The sequence below is a fragment of the Tursiops truncatus genome, chromosome 12, assembly GCF_011762595.2.
Source record: "Tursiops truncatus isolate mTurTru1 chromosome 12, mTurTru1.mat.Y, whole genome shotgun sequence".
NCBI lineage: Eukaryota > Metazoa > Chordata > Mammalia > Artiodactyla > Delphinidae > Tursiops > Tursiops truncatus.
In genome coordinates, this window is record NC_047045.1 from 75,501,467 (window position 1) to 75,524,757 (window position 23,291).

Sequence of the window (23,291 nt, forward strand, 5' to 3'; positions counted from 1 at the left end):
ACATACAAAACCAAAACAAATTCACAAATTAAATACAGACTGAAAGGCAAACTGGTAATAATGTTTTGGCAGAAACTGAGTTGCTTTTTGCAGCCTGCTGGGGCAGATCTCTGTCTGCTAGTCTACCGAGCCTCTTGTGAGGACCCTGTTCTCCCCCCTTGTCTGTGTTCAAAAGGATGGCAAAAGCTTTGCTTCTGTAGCACCCTGTTTTGGCAAGAACACGTCATTTATGTATTTTGTTTGCTTCTGCATTTATTTTTCTGAGATACTTAAGACATAACTGCTAAACTTGAGGCCATCATGAGCACGGGTGAAAAATATGTAACTTAGGAAACAGTCAAAGATGATATGGATTATTTAGATGGGTCCATCTCAATACTCCACACATTTCCATCCTCTGGGGATCTCTGAAAAAAGTCTGTTGCGGGGACCCTTCCCAGAGATTCCAATATCGTTAACCGTGAATATCGGTATTTGTTTAAAGCTCCCACCAAGACTTCAGTCTCACCAGGACTGAGAACTCTTGATCTAACTGACATAGAACATTCCGAAATTAATGTCTTAATGATATTGTTTAGAATATCGTTAAGATAAAAGCGCACAATTTTAAAAGGCCAGGAGACAGTTTAAGGAACTTTGAGAATCCTCTTTTAATTCTCAGTAATGTGGGGAAATTAGTTTGAACACTACTGCTGTAGGTGATGAAATGTCTGCTAAGTTAAACTAGTTCTCTAGTACATTATAAAGTGAACCATTCTGCAAACTGTGGGGAAAAACTGCTGGTGCTCAGAAAGAACATTGCCCAGCACTGGGGACAGGAAATGGAGGCCTGTCTTTCACCCATTGGCTTGGGCAGGGGACACAGGCAATTAACAGATCATGTCAATGTCATGAGATAAGAGAATGTCATGATGAAGGGAAGCAGAGTGTCCGTAGAGATGGACAGCAGGGTCCTTACCTGAGCACCGATGCTTCAACTGAGTCATTAGGGTGAGTTGGACTTGGCTGGAGTCAGAAGGCAAGAGGGAACGTTCTGGCTCCACCATTAAACTAACAGGGTCTCATCAAGCCACTGGACCACTCTTCACTGGTCTCCTCAACTATAAAATAGAAATGATAATTCTAAACTGTCCTGTTAACCCAAAGGTTTGTCATGACATAACACGATAACTTAAAAATATGAGCTAATATCATCATTACTCTTATAATCTGTTGTTTTTTTAGGGGGAAAATATTATGTGATCTAATATCCTGCAGAGACTTTGGTGTCACGATCTCCCTGTTCTAATCATGGGACAAGAATTACACTCAGGCCCTATATTTGGAAGGGCCATAGATGCCCTCTCTCTGCCCTCGTGCCTGGCACATTGAACTATAAACCTAACTGTGTGTTGACACTTGAACTGAAGAAGATCATGAGAAAACGGCAACACAGTCCCATTCACTTCTTGAGCTCAGAAGTGAGATAACATATTGCTTTTTAATGGGGTTTTCCTTTCCTGCATGATACTCATTGAACAAGTAAAAGCCGTGTTGGAATATGTTTGCTTCCTGAAACACTTAAATGGAAAGTCAGACTGTCAAGTTTTCAGTCTAAACCAAACACCCCTACACTTAGCTGGAAGACCTACTTCTGGGCCTAGCCTTTCATGTGTGGGCCCACGGCTACATCTGACTGCTTCTCTTGGGTTGAAAGAAAGGTGGAAAAACAAACTCCCTGCCTCTCCCATGGGGTCCTGGTCCTTGAGCACCACATCAGCCTCAGACTCCTTCAGCACTTTCCCCCAGGGGGTACGGCTACTTTTGTATGTTGAGGTAGCTTGAGGTTGCCTCGGTTCTATTTTCTCTGAGTTTTTACTTTATATCTACGTTTTAGGTTTTGTTTTTCTCTGGCATATAAGACAGACAGCAATACCCCCGCTGAACTGAGTGATGTCCATGGATCTATGTTAGCTTCACTACCATTTATTGAGCATGTACTACTTTTCCAGGCATTAAATGCTGGAAAGGAAAAGTTGCCTTTAGTTGCCTCATCTGTAAAATGGGAGGTGGTAGTAGTTCCTACATACTAGTTTGCATAAAGTGAGCCATGTGGACTGCTCCCTGGACCCTCGGGATGCTCCATCAAAGTGACCCCCTGGTCATACCAGTAGTGATTACAGTAGCAGTGATTAGTGAGGCAGTTTCGACCTCAGGGACGGCACGATCTTAAGATAAAGACAGATATAAAAAGAGAATTGTTCTTTTTTTTTAATAGATCTTTATTGGATTATAATTGCTTCACAATACTGTGTTAGTTTCTGTTGTACACCAAAGTGAATCAGCCATATGCATACACATGTCCCCATATCCCCTCCCTCTTGCGTCTCCCTCCCACCCTCCCTATCCCACCCCTCTAGGTGGTCACAAAGCACCAAGCTGATCTCCCTGTGCTATGTGGCTGCTTCCCACTAGCTATCTGTTTTACCTTTGGTAGCGTATATATGTCGATGCTACTCTCACTTCGCCCCAGTTTCCCCCTCCCACCCCGTGTCCTCAAGTCCATTCTCTATGTCTATCTCTTTATTCCTGCCCTGCAACTAGAATCATCAGTACCTTTTTTTTTTAGATTCCATATATATGCGTTAGAATACGGTATATGTTTTTCTCTTTCTGACTTCAGAACTGTTCTTTTTAAAAATGAAATTATGATTACAAAAAATATGTTAAATTTAGATAATTTTAGAATAACAAAATGTATAATTAAGGAAATAACCACGTGAGGTTAACCAACCATGTGGACGTTCTGATGGCTCTTACTGCAATAGAGGATAAGGGTTAAGAGCAAGGGACTCTAGTTCCAAGTTCAAATCCCCTTTCTGCTATTTAGTAGTATGACTTTGGACAAGTTACTTAAACGCTTTGGGCTCCTATTCCCTGGTCCGTGAAATGGACCGAGCTTAATAGTGCCTACCTGTTAATACAGGTTAACTTTTACAATACAGTGCCTACTTTAGACTAACACTTAATTTGTGTTCAAAACTGTTTTCTTTTCGTACTGTGTGTATATATATTCATCTTTAGGTTTACCCATGTTAATTAGGATCATACACATGTACTCTCTTTAAAAATAAGATTTTAGGGAATTCCCTGGCTGTCCTGTGGTTAGGACTCTGAGCTTTCACTGCCAAGGGTGCAGTTTCAATCACTGGTCGGGGAGCTAGGATCCCGCAAGCCGCACGGCCAAAAATAAAAAATAAAAATAAATAAATTAACAAAAATAAGACTTTAAATGGCTGCTATAATCATTCATGAAGATATAAGATCATTTATTTAACGAATCTGATATCGTTAAACACAAGTGACTTCTCGCTTTTGTTATTATAAACAACGCTTCTTTTGCGTTCTTATAATTGTCTTTTGCCTGCTTGCGATCATTACTTTGGATAATGTTTCGCGAAGTGGATTTGCTGGGTGAAAGAGCGTAAGTATCATTGTCTCTTGATACATATTGCCTACTGCCCCAGAAAACTTTATCAAATTACACTTTTGCATAAATGTAACCTTTTCATGCATGTGGAAGACAGACGTGGGTGCATCCGCCTCAGAGGCAGCGATGCAGACAGCTCCCTGCAGCCCAGCTACTGCCCTCAGCTGTGAAATTCCCAGGCAGGAATTTCTACACAGGACATGTTATAAACATCATATTACAAACATCCCCAAGCTCACTCCTTTGGAAGCAAATTATCGCTTCAGAGAATGTTGTTTATTTTATTACCTATTATCTATATAGGCGCTTATTATGTCATTTTTAAATTTTATGACTTACACAGACACTGTGCTGGTGAACTGCTCTTATTCTAAGCAGTCAGGATGCACAGAGGGTTGGCATTTAGTATCTTACCCTCTGCCTTTGGTCCCTTTGCCACTGTTTTTACTGAGGGATATTTATAAAAAGAAAGACAAGAGGTTGAATGGCTGTAAGTGAACCTCCCTTTAAAAACTCATCTCGGGAAGGACAACCTGCCTCCTCCAAAGATTTCATTTGCTCTGGGTTCTGGGACTTTGTGTGACTGACACGACCTTTCCTTTTTCATCTTGATGGTGAAGCCCTTACTTTTGGTAGAGCGGCTGTTACTCTGAGTGAGATAATATAACCTTCGCGTTCAGTGAAAGCCAAGCACTCAGCACCTTCTAGTAAGACCTTAATGCTCTGCTTCCTTTGCGTTCCAACTTGCCAGTCCTCGTGGGACAAAGCTGATCTTTTCTGTACTTAGATAAGTAGCTCAGGTTACTGATGACATGTCGCAGGTATTTCCAACTAAGAAAAATTTTCTCCGAAGCTTTAGTAACAAATTTGTTAGTTCCCTTTTCTGCCGAAATGGCAAACCTTGAAGAGTTTCAGAAATGCGAACAGGCTTAGGGATGATAGCAATATTATGAAAATAGTAATAAGTAATATCCCTACAGCAAGCTCCTTAGTCCTTGGAATATCCATCACCAGCTCTGTTTCCCTCTCATCAGTCCAGGCATTGACAAAGCTTGTGAAATAATAGAAATGAAAGGCACTGTGATTTTGTATTTTCAATAGCATTTTCTTCTACCAGATTACGAAAGGCATACATGCCTGAGGCAGAGAACTTGGAAAATACAGAAAAGCCACCAAGAAAAATATCTCCCAAGTCATCATAATTTCACTGCACAAAAGTAATCATTGTTAACGTTTTGGTAAATGTTCTTAATTAAAGAGACTCTTAGAAGGTGCCTGGGTCCACCAGCACCTCTTCTCCACACCATCTTGCACCTTGTTTGGAAAATCTGGAGTGCTCCTAAATCATTCCAGGAAAATTATTAGTTTTCTGAAATATCTCTGGAGGCGAGGTTATTGGCGGTCATTTCTAGTTTCTCACAAACCTTGAAGTTAGGAAATTCTTTGTGTAGCCTTTCAGTACTGCCGGGAGTGAGGGGTATTTGGGTGCTCGTTCCAACTCTGCCCTTTATTTACCCACAGGGTGACCTCAGGCAAGTCCAGCCTTGCTGTTCTGTCTGAAGACCCTCCCAGCAGTAGCATCCAATAGCCCCAGTTCCTTAACCTCTCTGAGCCTCTGTTTCCCAACAAGTAAATTAATGGCTGGATCAGTAGGGGGCCTTTTCACATTAAAAATTATTTACTTAAAGAATGTCTATATGTATAACTGAGTCACTTTGCTGCACAGCAGAGATCGGCACAACATTGTAAATCAACTAGCCTTCAATTTTAAAAATTAACAAAATTGTTTATTTATATGTAGAATTTATTTTTTAGAGCAGTTTTAGGTTCATAGCAAAGCTGAGGGAAAGGTACAGAGATTTTCCATGTAACCTGCCCCCCTCCACGCCACCCCCAGTCTCCCTCATTATCAAAATCCCACACCAGAGAGGTATATTTGTTAGAATCGATGAACTTAACGTTTAGATATCTTTATCACCTAAAGTTTATAGTTTACATTAAGGGTCACTCTTGATGTTGTACATTCTATGGGTTTTAAAAACTATGAAATGACATGTATCCATCAGTATAGTATGTACAGAGGAGTTTCCACTCTGTATGTTATTTAGGACATTCTGCCCTAAAAATCCTTTGTGGTCTGACTATTCAACCCACCCATTTCCCTAACCCCTGAAAACCACTGGTATTTTTTTTTACTGTCTTCTTAGTTTTGTCTTTTCTAGAATGTCATGTAGTTGGAAACATATATTATGTAGTCTTTTCAGATTGGCTCCTTTCAGTCAGTAATATGAATTTAAGATTTTTCCATGTCTTCTGATGGCTTGATAGCTCGTTTCTTTTTTCCTTTTTTTTTTGGCTGCATTGGGTCTTCGTTGCTGTGAGCGGGCTTTCTCTAGTTGTGGTGAGTGGGGCCTACCCTTTGTGGCAGTGCATGGGCTTCTCATTGCGGTGGCTTCTCTTGTTGTGGAGCACAGGCTCTCGGTGCGCTGGCGTCAGTAGTTGCAGCATGCGGGCTTCAGAAGTTGTGGCGTCATTTCTTCCTAGCACTGAATAATATTCCATTGTCTGGAGGTACCAGAGTTTATCCATTCACCTACTATAGGACATCTTGCCTCCAAGTTTTGGCAATTATGATTAATGGTGCTATAAGTATCCATGTGCAGGTTTTTGTGTGGACATAAATGTTCAACTCATTTGGGTAAATACCAAGGAGCATGATTGCTGGCTTATATAGAAAGGGTATGTTTAGTTTTGTAAAAGTCTGCCGAACTGTCTTCCAAAGTGGCTACACCATTTTTCATTTCTACCGGCAATGAGTGAGAGTTCCTGTTGCTCCACATCCTTGCCAGCATTTGCTGATGTCAGTGTTTTAGATTTCGGCCATTTTAATAGACGTGTAGCAGTATCTCATTGTTGTTCCAGTTTTCAGTTCTCTACTGACATATGATGTGAAGCATCTTTTCATATACTTATTTTCCATTTCTATATCTTCTTCGGTGAGGTGTCAGGTCTTTTGCCCATTTTTTAATCGGGTTGTTGGTTTTCTTTTTGTTGAGTTTCAAGTTCTTTGAATATTTTGCTAAGAGTTCTTTAGCAAAGGTGTCTTTTGCAAATATTTTCTCCCAGTCTGTGGCTTGACTTTGCATCGTCCCGAGATCAGTGCTTTTGAAATCTTCTGCTAGAGCCTCATGTTTCAGAAGGTGCCTCTGGTCACCAGAGGATGGGGACATGAGGCTGAGGAGGGGGGGCTGAGTGAGCAGGCTCCAGTCTCCCCCTCTCCCTTTCTCCCACTTTAATCAGAGAAGTTTGACTTCTTTCAGTTTATAAACTATGTGAATGTTTCACATGAAGTTCACTCTTTTAAAAGGATTTTGATTCTCAGAATGGTTTGAAAAACACTGAACTTAAATCCATAATTCTGGAATTCTGTGTCTCCTTTTTGCAATGTAATACGTCCTTTCCCAAGACTCTATTAAGGAGAAATGAGATAAGCCTGTCACAGTCATGTGATACTTTTTCACCACAATTTTTATCTACTGTAGAGCTCACTTGAAATGATGGAACTGATACGTCTAAAGAATAGGTATCATCTGCATGTCCACTTATCTTTCTGAAATAGTCATTTTGGACACTAATTATCTTTTTCAAAATAATCAGCGAGACTATCAGCCATTTTGCCATTTTGATTTTCTATGTAGGAAAAAGGGGGGAAAAGTGTATATGAATCTTTGTGGTTCTGGAGATAAACATGCAAACCAGCACCAAGAAGGGGTGGACTTTACAGTCACACAAGAAGGTGTCACTTCACAGTGGCCAGCGTTGCTCATCACAGGGTTTTTAAATAGTGCTGTTCAGCTCAGGATGATGTGAACATGTGCATTCAACCAACTATATATTCTTAGGTCGTATGTCATTTTTTCTGGCTTCGCAGTTAATTCAGATGAACGTTTAAGGATGTTTTATAAACATCTGTATTCACACTAACTCAGTTTATTAACTAGGCAGAGGAGGGAGGGGCGTCCGGTTCATTATTTTGTTTATACATTGCCTATTCCACAGAGGATTAGAAATGGCTTACTAAATTTCATGTGATGCAAAGGGAGTAAGGCAGTAATTAACCCAATCTGAAAAAAAGGAAAATAATGTGAAGAAAATAATAAATTCAGGAGTCAGATTAGCACACAGTAGTCCATCTGTATGGTTGCTAGGAGTGGGCCACAAATTTGGCTCTCAGTTTCCTTTGCTGGGCCAAAGCAAAGGGAACACATTCTATTATAAGCTCCACTGGCTTTTAATAAAAATAAAATAAAATAGACTAGTTGTTCCACATAAAATCTCTCCTTTAGGCACATCTCGACAAGGACTATTTCTCACAACCAGCACTCGATAAAGATTATGCAACTGAGAATTCGAGTGTTTTTTTTGTTTTGTTTTGTTTTTGGTTTTGTTTTTGCAGTACGCGGGCCTCTCACTGTTGTGGCCTCTCCCGTTGCGGAGCACAGGCTCCGGACACACAGGCTCAGCAGCCATGGCTCACGGGCCCAGCCGCTCCGCGGCATGTGGGATCTTCCCGGACCGGGGCACGAACCCGTGTCCCCTGCATCGGCAGGCGGACTCTCAACCACTGCGCCACCAGGGAAGCCCAGAACTTGAGTGTTTTATTCTCTGATAAGAAAGTAGGGTGCAGATATTTGAGGTTGCCCGTTAAGGGAAGATCCATATATTTTGATAATCAGCTGGGCAGTTGTTAGGGATAAAGGCCTCCTATGAAAATTGTTAACTGTGTACAGGGTCTGATAGGATGAGCTTGAGCCCTGACCGTTATACTGACAAGAGTGAAGGTCAGGGCTGGGCCAAGGCATTGAGACACAGTAGGATTTATAACGTGGAGCAGGAAGTATTCAAATGCTGTTTCATCTCATGATGTTCCGCATCAGGAGTCTGGTCTCCAACTTGCTGGTTCTGGGTCATTTCCTCCCTGAATGTCTGGCGCAGATATCCAGGTGTGCTTTCTGTACTGCTGCTGTGTAATAAGTTACCCCAAAACTTAATGGCCAAAAGAAGAAAAAAAAGGTTTGGATTCTATTAATCACGGATTTGGATAGAGCACAGAGGGCATGGACTGTTTCTTCTCCACCATGTCTGGGACCGCAGATGAGGGTCATCCACTGGGAGTAATTTGATAGTCGTGGGCCAGAGACATCTTAAAGGACTTTATTCCCACGCCGACGATTGATGCTGGCTGTTGGCTGGGACATCAGCTGGAGCTGTCCACTGGGATGCTTATCTGTGGCCTTGGCTTCTTCACTACCTGTTGCACTGTACCCCTTACAAGGCGGTGAGGGCTCCAGAAGCAAGTGTCCCAGATGACAGGCAGAAGCTCTATGCCTTGTATGACAGGCATGTCATACCTTAGAAGCCAGGTGGTGTCACTTCTATTCCATTATTTTGATTGCAAGCAAGTTATGGGTCCACCCAGACTCAAGGGAGGGCCATAACCCGCACATCTCCATGACAGGTCTGCCAAGATCACGTCATAGAGACACATGTCGGATGGGAGATACTGTTGTGATCATTTTTGGAAAATAAATCTGCCCCAACCTGTGTAAAGAGCCACTCCCTGCTCTGCACTGTTGCTCCGTTGTCTTTGAAATGCCAGGTGAGAAAAGGTGAGATGCAGGGAAACAAACTCAGCCAGAATGTTTTAACCTGCCTTTTCTGGGAAAAAAGTGAAACCCTCAAGGCCTCCTGAGACCAGGCTAGCTCACCTGCACTAGGAGTTCCGCGTGGAACCTTGTGAACAAACCCCTTCGTATTAGATGCGCTGCACGTTTTCCATCACGTGTCTCTTCAGACTGTCTTCTTGACCTCAGAAAGGTAGTAATTGACTGAAGAATAGGAAAATCAGAATCCTGGCTGTTTCTTAATATATTACAGACATAATTAACAAAAAGAAGGCTCCTGGGCTTCCCTGGTGGCGCAGTGGTTGAGAATCCGCCTGCCGATGCAGGGGACACGGGTTCGTGCCCCGGTCCAGGAAGATCCCACATGCCGCGGAGCGGCTGGGCCCGTGAGCCATGGCCGCTGAGCCTGCGCGTCCGGAGCCTGTGCTCTGCAACAGGAGAGGCCACAACAGTGAGAGGCCCGCGTACCGCAAAAAAAAAAAAAAATCCTTCATTGTTTGGGACTGTCCCGCGCATTGTAGGACATCCAGCTCAGCCCTTCCCACTAAGTGGCTTCAGCGGCCACGAGCTGTCCAACACCCCACCAGGACCAGCAACCCCAGGAGGAGAAGCCGCAGTCAGAGGTGAAGGCTAAAACGGACGCAGTGCTCATGAAACTCAGCCTTGAAGGCAGTTATGAGCGCACACCGTCTGGCTGTGGAAGCCATTCCCAGCGGCCCACCTTCCAGGCTGACCTGCTGATGAATCCCCAGGTCGTCCGTGAGCCAGATCCAGAAAGCAGCTCTTTTTTACTCCAGCTGAGCGGCAGCTTTCTGGCCTAGACCACTTACAGCCGTGGGTTTGAGGAGTTTTCTTCACTCTCTTTTTCCTTTGAGTCATTCCCTCTGCTTTTCTGGTCAAGCTGCTATAGATGGAATGACTGTCCCAGGGTCCGTTGTCACATTCTTCCTTCTGGAAAAGACAAAAAAGAAAATGGCCTTACTTGAAACTTTGTCCTCAAGCATCTGGTGAGCCTCAGCCTTCCCCACTTCTCCGGGAGCAGTGAGGTGTGCCCCTCAGTGGAGCTCAGTGGCCGGGCGAGCAGGACCCTGGGCTGTGCTACTGTTTCCTCTGGACACAGTCACATGCACACATGCACTACCGTGTCCATATCTGCATTCTTCCAGCCTCCAGAAGACTCCATCATCTGGAGAAGTGATGAGGGGTAGTAAGCGTGTTCCTGTGGGATGGAGCAAAAAGGAGGAAAGAAGGAAGAGAGTGTCCAAGCAGAGAAAGAGAAGGAGGGAGAGAGCAAGGGCAACGGTCACTGAGAGCCAGAGAGGGAGAGAGGCTGACATCTCACGTCTATGGGGGGCCCATGCAGTCCCGTTCCCCGTTCTTTTCTGCCACCCGCTTTCTCCATAGGCTCTTCCTAAAAGCTCCCAATGTTGGCTGCAAGATTCAGAATATGTAGAGGCTCAGATCTGCCAACAGCACTTCAAGACTGGATAATGACATACAGATTGTTTTTTTCCATCTTTGGGATTTGGAGCAGCCTGGGGAGTTGCAAAAGCCTGCCTTGTTGTAAGACTCTTTCTGAAGGCTCGCACTGTCTGATCACTGGCTCCGTGCTGCTGGGAACACTGGCGCAGCTGTCCAGGGTGGCAGGGACCACCTGGGATATGGAAATTACCGGGAACACTGTTTGGCTTTTGCCAGAGCACCTGAAGCATTCTGGGAATTCGGATTTCTGTTGTTTCTCTCCACCGGCCCCTTAGGGGCAAAAGGCAGCAAACACGGACCACATGTTTTGCCAGAAAAGCCCCAAAGGAAGATGGCTGCAGTTGTCAATTATTGGCATTTCTACAGGACTGTATATTTATTTCGAAGTATATTTGCACGGCTAGGAAGCATCTCGCAAGGATGAGATGATAAGCTGTGTCGGTGCCAAAACAGGACTAGAAAAACAGGCTTGTTCTGAGAGTGGCTTGCATCCCGAGAGACAGTGTGAAGACAATCCTTCCTCCACAGGCAATAGCTGCTCTTAAGACATTAATGCTTAAAAGAAAATAAGGCTTGGAATCCCTATCTCATGACACACCGTCCGCACACAGTAGGTTCTCAATGAGAGCATGCGGGAGGGGGGAGCCCACGAGAGGATGGGGAACCAGCGGCACAAGGGAAAACCACACTCCCCAGAGCCTGAGTGCCAAGGCTCTTACCTCCACAGGAGAGGGCAGAATGCAACGCGGGCCCTCAGGACGCCCGTGATTCTGCACAGGGTGCCCTCACCCTGTGCACACACGTAGGTGCCGCTGAGCGTCACCTTCCCACGCGGGGACGTGGAAGCTCCTTGGTTCTGTGGTTTCCATGGACAAGAATGGGATTATTGATGAACGAGGCCAGCATCCTGGGTGGTAACAAAAAAGGAATTTGGTAGAAAACACAACATCCAAGTTGGATTAACTCAGTTCTGTGGCCTGGGCAGGTTCCCAGGACATCCAGCCAGACGCAGGGCCTCTGAGAGACGCAAGGCTAGAATGTGTGTGATGACGTGAGGGCAGGGAGTGGCATGGCCGTGGGGCTCTGGAGAGGCCGCCCCTGACCCCCCCAGCCCACTGGCATACACCTCCCTTGCCATCCGTTACCTCCTGGCCAACACCAAGGCCACTAGACATTTGCCCATTTTTCTAGTGGACACAGTCTTTATCAGAAGCCCACGTGGAACATAAGTAATCCAGCAATTTCTTTCTTATCCCACTGCCTGTCCGCTGCTTACTCATTCTGTGCTCAATTTCCTCTGTATCAGAGTGCCTCCGGGTATCAAAACTACATTATTCTATTCTACTGCCTGTAAGCCCAGAGCCCGACCATTCTGGTTCTGCTGTTGTTATATTTGTTTTAAATATTAGCCCTTTTCCATTCCAGGCAATTACAACTGTATTTACTGTAAGTTTCTCTGTGTGGGTGTTTTCCCCATTCCTGACCTACAGGCTGCTGTGTGAGCAGTAACTCGTCACTGCGTTACAAGTACCAAGTCGGGGATTCATAAACTTGGGGGCCTTTAACTTGAAAATACCAGTGAGGATGGGGGGAGGGGAGGAGAAGAAATATACTTATGGGTGGGCCAATGGGCTCATAAGACCAAAAAAAAATGTTGCTAAATAGACGTATATCTTGAGAAAAATACCGCGTCATCTGCGCCCTGCGAGATGATGCATTTGGGTAGGATGAGCTGATTTCTGCAGTGTTTACTTGATAGAACAGCCATCGTTGTGGTCCCGAGACAAGAATACTCCATCCTGCCCTCCTTTTGCTTTCAGTACTTCTCACCTCTTAATCATTCACCTTCCTCTGCTCCTTGGGCTGAGCTCACAACTTAAGTCAAAGAGTCAGGATTCTTTCAGTTGCAAGTGACAGAAACCGAACTAACACTATCTTAAGCAAACAGGGGATTTATGGATTCATGTGTTAGAAAGGACATTATGGAAGCTCTAAGGTCAAATGAAAAAAGTAAGAACCAGGACCTTATGACAGGAACCAGGATTTCTCCCTTCCCTCCCCTCCCCCCTCCTGCCTCCCCCGCGTAACTGTCACCTCTGCTGGTCGTCGCTGGGCTCCATTCTGCAGGGGGAGCTCCACGTACCTGGAAGATGGCGCTTACAAGTCCCACATTCTCATACTCCCAGTGCCTCCACCCTAGAGGAAGGAACTTCCGCCCACAACTTCCATATACAAACTCAGAAAAAGCTTTGATTGTCTATCTCAGGGCTAATATTATCCAAAAGGATAGAGTGACCTGATTGTCTAATTTCAGCCTTGAGTCTACCTGTGGCCCCGAGAGCAGGATTTATTACCAGAAAAAAGGCAAGAGGGGAAGAAAAAAAAAAAACCATGCCTGGCAGTGAAATACAGCAGTTCCCGGGGTCCTCTCTACCCTCGCATCATAAACCTTTCAGCTGAGGATGAAAAGTACGAAGGCCCCACAGCTGACCTGAACTGTAACAGCAAATTAAAAATTGCCTGTCAGTCACTTAGCAAATCACTTTTGCTCTCTCTGTGCACCTCACCGAGAGGTCACGTGTCTCTAACTTAGCGTCTCCGTTATAAAACCGGATGTGGAGTCAGCACACTGGCTCGTTCTCAACTCTGCTCCATTCTGTCGAGTTTGCTCAGCAGGTTAATGCAGCTCTCTGCCCTCCGCTTTCTTCATGTGAAAAGGAACAATAATGCCTCCTTCGTGGAGCTGTCATCAGCGTTAACAGGATAGCATTGGTGACAGGCGTGTCAGAGGAGAGGTGGCTGGTGTCAACCACCATGGCCCCAAGGTGAACAGTGCCTTCCAGGGAATCTTGATGACAAATCCTGGAAACTGGCTCCCACACAGGGGGCCACATGAGTTTCCTAAACGTGTGCTCTCACACACGTATATTCCTAAGGAATTTTGCAAGGTTGCCTGGACCGAATAGATCCCGAACTTCCCCGTTGCCGGGCGGGGGCGGGGTGGGGGGAGGGGCACTGGCTCAGTCTTACGTCCCACGCACATGCCCAACTTCCCGGACCTCATCCTCTTTGAGTTTCTCTCTCTCACTCTCTCTCTGCACATTCAGGAGTGTACACATTTCTGTCCAGCACCCTGAAGTCTCTGGAAGAGAAGGACCATATCCACCGTGTCCTGGACAAGATCACAGACACCTTGATCCATCTGATGGCCAAAGCGGGCCTGACTCTGCAGCAACAGCACCGGCGTCTGGCCCAGCTCCTCCTCATCCTCTCTCACATCAGGCACATGAGGTGAGGCGTCTTTGGGTTTCCCATGGGAGAGACGTAAAGCAGTCAAGCCCCCAACAATATGCTACGGCTGGCCCAGGAAGGGCTGACGTCTGAGAACAGATAACACACTCGGGACGGTTCCCGGCACATAGCATAAAGGCTGTGGGAGGATAGCAGAGGGAGGCAGTAACTCAGTCTGGGGTGTGGGCGGGTGTCAGAGAAGCCTGCAGAGAGGAGATGATACTTTCGCTCAGTTTGGCGCATGCGCAAGATCCTAAGCCGGGGAAGAGTGTGCCACGTGCAGCTCAGGGGAGGAGGGTCCCGTCTGGTTGTTCACTCGGCCCCAGCCAATCAGGGGAAGTCCGCGAGCACACTCGTCCTCGGAAAGCACTGCGCACATCCATTACTGTTCCTGTGTCGCACTCTCCTTACTTAACAAGTGGAAATTCTAAATGAGAGACTCTGGGTCCAAACACCTTGTGGATGGTCAACGTTGACTCCTCCATCCCTCTCAATCCATTCTTGTCACCCCCGTTGCCATTACCCTCGCCCAAGCCACCATCATCTCCTCCTGGATTTCTGCCCCAGCTGCCTAACCTGTCTCCCTGTCTTCAACTCAGAGCCTTTCTAATCCATTCTCCACGGTAGAGCCAGTGTGATCATTCTGATACCAAATCTTATCACATTGCTTTCCTACTTAAAGCCTTGAAATGGCTTCCCATTGCTTTTAGATGAAAGTATAAATCCATTTATTTTGCTTATATTCCTTCTTATGCTCTAGCCTTACTTAACTTTCAGTACTTCCTGGTAGTCTGGGCTGTAGCCCTAATCAGCTGTTCTCTGAGTCAAGGGGGACTTCCGCTGCAGGCTGCAGATGGGCTGCGCAGCTGTTTCCCTCCGCTGGGCTCACGCACATATCTGCGGGTCAGCTGATGGAAGCAGGGCACAGCTGGGAGACTCTGCATCTAGCTGCAGGCCTGAAGGTGACTACCCCATGTGCCTCTTGCCCTCCTTGTAGCCCAGGAGAGCTGGGACATGTTCTCATATTGATGGCAGAGGCACAAGAAAGTGAGTCTGTTTGGAGAAGTGCATTTTAATCTTTTAGTTAAGTCATGTCCACGAACATTCCGTTGGCCAAGCAAGTCACATGATACAGCCCAAAGTCAAGGATCATGGACACATGGCACAGAGAGTGAATCTTCCTGAACAGTAAGCTAATCTATCATAGCTTAGATGTGACTCCTTGCAGGAAGCATCTCCTGACCCTTAACACCTAGGTGAGATTTATACCCTGTCCTTCCTCATTGTTACTGCTCATTTTTTATCTTTCAGCACCATTAGACTGTAAACTCTGTGAGGCAGTTATCACAACCCATTTTGCTTACTCTGTGTACCCAGCACCACCTAGCATAGGGCTTGGCACATAGTAACTACTCAATAAATATTTTCTATAGAAGGACGATAGCAGAGGAAATAGTGTCTTTCTGTGCCAGAAGGTAAAAGTGGCCTTGTTTCCATTCTAAATGGCTGGCCAGAGGCTTAGTGGGTACCATTCCCGTGAACAGAACCCAGCCTGCAGGGAAGAGATGAAGAAAGTATCGGATTCTTTACTCCAGAAAGGCCACAACAGTGAGGTGAAGTGATGACACTCCTGCATGATGAAGTCTCTATGACCTTGGGCTTACACCAGAACCCCAGGAATGAAAAAGAGATTCTGTTTCTTAGTGGCTATGAGGGAAGGGCCAAGGTGTCTAGAAAGAGTTCGATTAATTTTTAAGGGGTCTTCAGATTTGAGACTGAGTCAAATGGCAAGAAGTTCATCCCATCAAAGTCCCAGGTGCCTCCTTTTCTGGAGATAACTTTGCCAACTGTTAGCTTCTTGAGAAAATAAATGTATCTTTCGTTCTTTGTATGTCCCACAGTGCCGTATATGAAGTCTTACATGTCGTATATGCTCACAACATTATTACTGAGTGAATGAGTGAATAAATGAATGAATGAACAAATTACCTGAGGTTTTTCCTATGAATTTGAAATTCACAAATGATGGCTTTCACTTGCCAAAGTTGGGGAGAAAGTGACTGCAGTCTCTGTTCTTAGGGAGTCCCCAAGAATCCCTGTGTCACAGATGAAGGCCTCACATTGGCCAAGTTGAGTAGGTGACTGCATTTGGAGTACACATTTTCAGTCCTTTCCCATCCATTTCTTTTGATGAATATTACACATAGGGAAGAGGGGGATAGATCAGAATAACATAATCCCCTACCAAATTTCCTGACCGAGAGAGTAACCTTCCCCTTGAAGAAAATGTATTAGCTCTACTCCAAGCTAGGAATTTCACTGACGTAGAAACCATGTATCACAGATGAAGGTTTTTCTTTTGTTGGTAGGAATTGCTGGATTTTCAAATCCATTAACTGCTTGTCAGCATTAGCCAGCCTAATTAGTTAATACCAAGTATATTTGCACTGCACATACAGGCCTTGCTAGTTTTACTGGCAACACATGGCCGAGGGCCACGGCGGCGAGAGTTCCTGTTTGAATTGTGGGACGAGCTGGAGAGAAGTTGCTATTCTATTGCAAGCTTTGAGCTTTCTCTCTCTCACTCTCTCACACACACACACACCCACATACCAACAACAATATTATGGTGCCTCATTACAGCCAATCTGAATCACGGAACTCTGTTGTGTTAAACTTGGCCCCAGCCATATGTTGTTATTCAGAGCATTTAACACCAGATTTCATCAGATGGTAAATGTGATTCATTAGGTTGCAAGAGGAAGACGGTGTCAGATCCAGGGGCATTCAACTTGAACAGCATTTTAAATTAAAACAAAAACAAGAAAACAAAATCCTACTGGAAAACGTAATTTAGGTGGTTGTGTCATATGGCCCGAATCACTTTGATGCTATGTTTCCATGGCGCGTCTCCAGCTAGGGCTGACTTTCCCTACTGAAAATGCAAATATTTTTTAGGATGTTCTTGGTCTGTCTACTCATGATCCATGATTCTTTTTAAAGAAATGTCAATCTAGAGAATAGTTGTTTTTTTTTTTTCCTGGTGGTAGTGTTGTGGGGACAGAGCAGAGATGTAGCTGGTGGAGGACGGGGCTGGGGGTCGGGGGAAGAGCGGTAAGAGGAGAAGCACCATTTACATGCATTTCCCTGGGTCCATCCAGCCCATATTTTCTGAGCATTTACCAGTGCTTGCCACTGTTGGAGACCTACGGGATGGACGAATTGCAGCCCCTCACTGAACTTGCAGTGTGTGTTGGGATGTGGGTTGGCAGTGTGTGTGTGTGCACATGCTTATGGAACAAGAATAAACATACATACAAGACATACATTCATAGGAGAAGGTCAGGTTGTCGTAGTGCTGGGAGAAAAACAGTAACATGAAAGCCAACGGCTAAACCTGCAGGGTCTTGAGCCGAATGCCACTGGGGTCGTGGAAGGCCTTTCAGAGCAGGTGGCATTCGAAGATCTGGGGGAAGTTCATGCAGGTGGGGGGACAGCAAGGGCAGATACCCTGAGCCTGGAAGTCTTGCTTTGTTTCTTTAGGGCCAGCATGAAAACTAGGGTGGTTAAAGGGAGTGGGTTAGGGAGAGGGGCAGGACAAGCCGTGTCAGTTGGACCTTGCATAGCACGGACAGAAATTTAGATTTTATTCTGAGTTACACGGGAAGCAACTGAATAGTTTGAAGCAAGGGAACTTCTTGAAAGGTTTATTGCACGTTTAAAAAGCTCTTTCCTGGAAATCTAAAAAAGAGGGGATATATGTATACGTAACTGATTCACTTTGCTGTACAGCAGAAACTAACACAGCATTGTAAAGCAACTATACTCCAAGAAAAATTAATAAAAACTAAAGTAAAATAACAATTTAAAATTTAATTAATTAATTAAATTAAAAAATAAAAACTCTTTCCTACCTGGTAGCCTATCTCATCTGTTCTCTTTTTAGATGTAATTGTGATAGAGGGAAAGAAATTTACCTGCATAGTAAATCCTAAACTGGCTCTTTAAATAGGAAGAAAGGTTGGCATATCAGTGTCGCTGGGGTTTTTCTCACTTGCCCTTCCTCGGCATTTCAGCAGTCCTGGATCTGGGGATGGTCTAAAGCGGTCCTGTCTGTGTCTTCCCGCCCACAGTAACAAAGGCATGGAGCATCTGTACAGCATGAAGTGCAAGAATGTGGTGCCTCTGTATGACCTGCTGCTGGAGATGCTGGACGCCCACCGCCTGCACGCCCCAGCCAATTTCGGGAGCGCACCCCCGGAGGACGTGAGCCAGAGCCAGCTGGCCACCGCCGGCTCAACTTCATCACATTCCTTGCAAACGTATTACATCACCGGGGAGGCAGAGAATTTCCCCACCACAATCTGAGAGCTCCGCGGCTCCCCCAGGGCTCTGAGAATCCCTGTCGCACTTTATCCACATCGTGCATCACTCTAGCCGACTTCTGCCCCTGCACACACTCTGGCATGCACCCAGCGCTGGCTTTCTAATATGGGTGGCCATTCATTTGCTTGCTCGGTTCTAAGTGGCACACCTTCTTTTGGGAACAGCCAAAGGGATTATTCCAGGGCTACTATCTTTGTTAACAGCTCTCTCTCTCTCCCTTTGCTACCTTACTCAGCATGAGGATTCCCTTAGCGTTTCATGACTGAGCTCCGTCTACGAGCTGGGCTCAGATGACTGTGCACTTTAGCTACTTGTGACCCAAGGCCTGGAGAGTGGACATTTCACCTCCGTGAATGTGAAGCACTTTTTAATGGATCTTATTGAAGCGTAAGCCACAGGAAAGAATTGAAAGTGGCTCCTTTAATTGCTGACTTGGAGAAAGCTAGGTCCAGGGTTCATTATAACATCCTCTTGTATTCCTATAGTAACATATCATTTTAGTAAAGTCAGACCTTAAAGCTTCTGCTCTGTTGCATGGCTGTAGCAGAATATCTGGTGACTGTGCACCCACTTCCCCTATAGGAATACAAGATGCACACAGGGAAGGAAGAGCCCCTAACTGTCAACACTTTGTCAACTGAATACACTGCACCTTCAGATTTGCTGAATGCTTTACCATTAGCTTTTGAGAGCACTAGGTATAGGTCATGGGTTCCAATTCTTGCTTCCCATGGACCCATGGAAAACAGCAAGTTGATCCCAGTTAAGTCACCTCCACATACACCAGTTCCTTTGTGAGAGATAAGTTCTTGTTTTTTGTTTTTTTTTCCATTTTATAAAAGAAAGCCCTTCCCCCCCAGAACTTGCAGTAAATGGGCTTCAGGACCTGTTCTGGTGTGATCTCACTCTTATCAGCAGAGGGCGCTCTGCTCGGCTCTTCCTGGTGTGTAACTTACAAGGTGAATTAGGGGTAGTGCCCAGGCTATGACCAAGGGCAGTTTAAATGAGCAGGCACCCTGGTGACACTTTTAGCCCTGGAGCAGTGGGCTTAATAGTAAACGTGCATGATTCTTGCAGGTACTAGAGACCAAAGAGGAAAGCAGGGCAGAAACTGGATAAAACTGTGAGGCTCGGGGTGGCCCTGCCGCAGGCTGCAGCCACTTAGGAGTGCTACTGGCAGACCCCATACTGCACTGCGGGGCTGCCCTGGGGTCCATGGGGCAGTCCTTCTCTTCCTCATTTCCCCGCATGGCCCAGTTTGGAGGCACACTCTGGGCGGGGGAACAGGGCCAGGACTGGAGAGCTCGGTACTCAGGCTGCCTGGGGCCTGGTCAGACCACACCTGCCCTTGGTTGTTTAGAGCTCATCCAACAATCAGGGTTTGGCCTTGAGGGAAAAACAAACAAACAAACTTCCCTAGAGTCTATTTCATTAACCTTCATAAGCCCAGAGGGCAAGACCAGAATTGGGCCATAGGAATCCTTAAACCTATAGGCTAAACAAGAGAGGCCTACTCCAGCCACAGGGCAGATTTCCCTGGGTCTTTGCTTCTCTAAAGCAATTATGGATTATTTCCCCTTTTCAGCTAAAAAGAAAGTTTGGTTTCCTCTGGTGACCGCATCGTCTGTTAACTCAAACCCCAGTGATAGGCAATGCGTCAGCCAACAACCCAGCCAAACTTCTAGGGCTTCTCTTGGGATGCCTGTTTCAAAAGTGGATTTCATCCATTTCCAATGACCCAATCAGTGATCACCAAAGGACTGGGAACCTGGGAGGGCCAAGAAAAAAAAAACAGTTGTTTTCACAAGTGCATCTAAATTGGGGGGCAATTTTATGTATCAGTATCTGCAGTAAGAATGTTTAGAACATAATTCTTCTGTTGTTTTTGTTTAAGAAGCACCTTATATAGTATAATATATATTTTTTTGAAATTGCAATGCTTGTTTGTCAGACAACTGAATGTAGTAATTCTGTTCTGGATTTAATTTGACTGGGTTAACATTCAAAACCAAGGAAAAATGTTTACTTTTTTTGTATTACTACCTTGTGATGTAGTCATTGATGCCTAAGGCCTGGTGATTATTCATTTAAATGAAGATCACATTTCATATCAACTTTTATATCCACAGTAGACAAAATAGCACTAATCCAGATGCCTATTGTTGGATCCTGAATGATAGACAATCATATGTAGCAGAGATTATGCCTGAAAAGGAAAATTATTCAGGGCAGCTAATTTTGCTTTACCAAAATATAAGTAGTAATATTTTTGGACAGTAGTGAATGGGTCAGTGGGTTCTTTTTAATGTTTATACTTAGATTTTCTTTTAAAAAAAATAAAAACAACAAAAAAAATTCTAGGACTATAGGTGATGTAATACCAGCTAAATCCAAACAATAATCCAGTGAAGGGTTTTACATTATTCATCTGAGATGTTTGTATTCATGTTAAGCTACTACTACGTTTGAAATGGGGCAGAGAACACCAGATGGTTGGTATGTTAGCCCGGGAGTTTCAAGTAATTTTTAAAGTCTCTTCTTATTTCAAGTGCCACTAATGGACAGCTGGTACTTTGCCGCTGACATTACTCTTGGGTGTAGGGAACATGCTGTATTTTCCCCCCCCACTCTGAGACAATTTAAAGTTTGAAAGCCATGGTGGATCGGGGTGGGGTGGGTGGGTGAGGGCAGGGTGGGGACGTGGGTTTAGGAATTTGAAGAATGGGAAATATCGTAATAAGAGTCTTGAAAGTATTTTGAAGCAGATCAATACTGGCGCCTGGGGTATGCACCAGGGTTCAGTATTTCACTTGTGCCCTGCTAACCACAAATAAATAGCTGTATCTGACAGCCATTCAGATATAATGGCAGCTTGAGTTTTAGGGAAGAACTAGTGGCATCTGCAGTACAGTCCAAGGAATACCTAGTGGTCTGTGTTTCTTTTAGCCATTGCCTAGCTCCAGGCTTGCGGTAATGATTCTGCAATGCTGTCATGCAACAATCAGAGAGGCTAGTTCATCCAAAGAGAAGACCCTACGTAGGTTGCAAAATCCAGCCCCTAAGGAAGTGTAGTCGTTGATTAGATTTCCCTATTAACCTTACAACTATGTTTAACCATGCCATATCCTATGCCTTTTGGGGGCTGAACAAATAAGGGACTTACTGATAATTTACTTCTGATCCCATTAAGATGTTCTTGCATTAAAACCTTATACACTGAAATGGCCATTGATTTAGGCCACTGGTTCATGAAACCAATTCCAAATCCCTTCCCAACTCTGAGTTGGACTGTGGATACCGGGAGTGATCACTAGGACCACAGTAATGTCTGATATTCACAGGCAAATTTGCTTCAGGAAGCTGGTTATTGGAAAGACAAACAGAGTCATAACATAGCTTCTGAGACAACCGTGATTCTCTTTGGTGCAAGTCTTGGGAGGATGATTCAGATGACACTGCACACCTCCGGGATGAACTCCCTGAACACTTACTCTCAACTGGAGCAAATGACTTTAACTGTGGTCCCAAATATCCACCTTTTCATTAGTGTTATCTCTGTTTCTAACTGCAGTTCCTTTCCATTTGGATTAAAGTGAGTGTGGCCTCTTTCTAAGTCACTTAAAATTGTTTCCTAAGTACCTGCTGCCTCTATTAGGGTACTTCAATTTGCACTGTCTTTCAGAGATTCAAGAAAAATTTCTATTTTTTTTTTTTTTTTGCATCCAGATGTGCCTGAACTTTTTAAATATGTAAATGCTGCCATGTTTCAAACCCATCTTCAGTGTGTTTTTACAGAGCTGTGTACCCTGGAAACCACATACAGCCCCATGAGCAGGTGCCTGAGGCACGGACCCCTTTGCATTCACAGAGAGGTCATTGGTCATAGAGACTTGAATTAATAAGTGACATTATGCCAGTTTATGTTCTCTCACAGCTTATAAACAATGCTTTTTGTGCACTACAAGTTCTTCAGTGTAGAGCTCTTGTTTTATGGGGAAAAGCTCAAATGCCGAATTGTGTGTGACGGATTAATATGCCCTTTCGCCGACGCATATACTATTATTGATGTGATTGTTTTGTTGCAGCTTTGCTTTCTTCAATGAAACACACTTGTAAACCTCTTTTGCACCTTAAAGAAAGAATCCAGTGGGATGCTCAAGCACCTTAAACAATTTTCTCTACCTATTTGGTGTTCAAATAAAGACCTAAATGAAAGACGTTTGGTTTTTTTGTCAGCTCCCTTCTCGCTGGTGGTTCAGCACCGGCTGCCCGAGATCAAGGATCAAGGTGGTGACATGCATCTGTAGAGCACAGTGAATTCAGACGATCCGTCTGATGCCAGGCTCCCCTCCAACCCCACCTACCCACCCCCACCCCAACCCAGGCACAGAAGGGAATGTGTGGACCTTAGAATCAGGCAGCCCTGGCCATACTTCTTGCCTCTGGCACATACAAGGTTTATGACCGTTGGTCACGAATTTTCAGAGCCTCGGCTTCCTCATCAACAAAATGGTGATAGCAACACCTAATTCACAGGGCAATTGTGAAGATTATATGAGGTGCTCATTAAAATAGTAGTTGTTTTCTAATGCTTGATCCCAACCCCTTCTTTGCGGGGAAGAAGAAAGAACGAGTGAATGGATAAATGAATGATCTGAAACTTACATAGTTGCTCGGAAACCTCTCCCCCATCATGCACGTGAAGCAGGAAAGTGGTTCATCCCCACCCCATCCCACCTCTGGTTTCCATTTCACGACTCCCTTCCCTTTGCAGAGAGAGATACCTGCTTATTCTCTTTTCCCCATTTTCTCTGTGATTTAACTGGTGAATTGGCAGTGTGGGGGTGGAGGAGATAATGTGACTAACTGAGAGGCAACATAATTCGCACATAGGCTCTGCAGCTAGATTAGTCAGTTTGAATCCTCATTCTACCATTTATTGTGTGACTTTGGGCAAGGTAATTTCCCTGTGCCTCAAT

General features: G+C 44.8%; 1 protein-coding gene across 1 annotated transcript in view; it reads left to right on the top strand.

The window, feature by feature from the left end:
* Nucleotides 1-20,975, top strand: part of ESR1 (estrogen receptor 1) — a 247,513-nt gene extending 226,538 nt beyond the window's left edge. The window contains exons 7-8 of the mRNA XM_033867852.2: nt 13,743-13,926; nt 18,060-20,975. Of these exons, the coding sequence (XP_033723743.2) occupies nt 13,743-13,926; nt 18,060-18,294 (419 nt within the window). The 3' untranslated portion in view covers nt 18,295-20,975. The remainder of the gene's footprint in view (nt 1-13,742; nt 13,927-18,059) is intronic.
* Nucleotides 20,976-23,291: the final 2,316 nt, after the last annotated feature.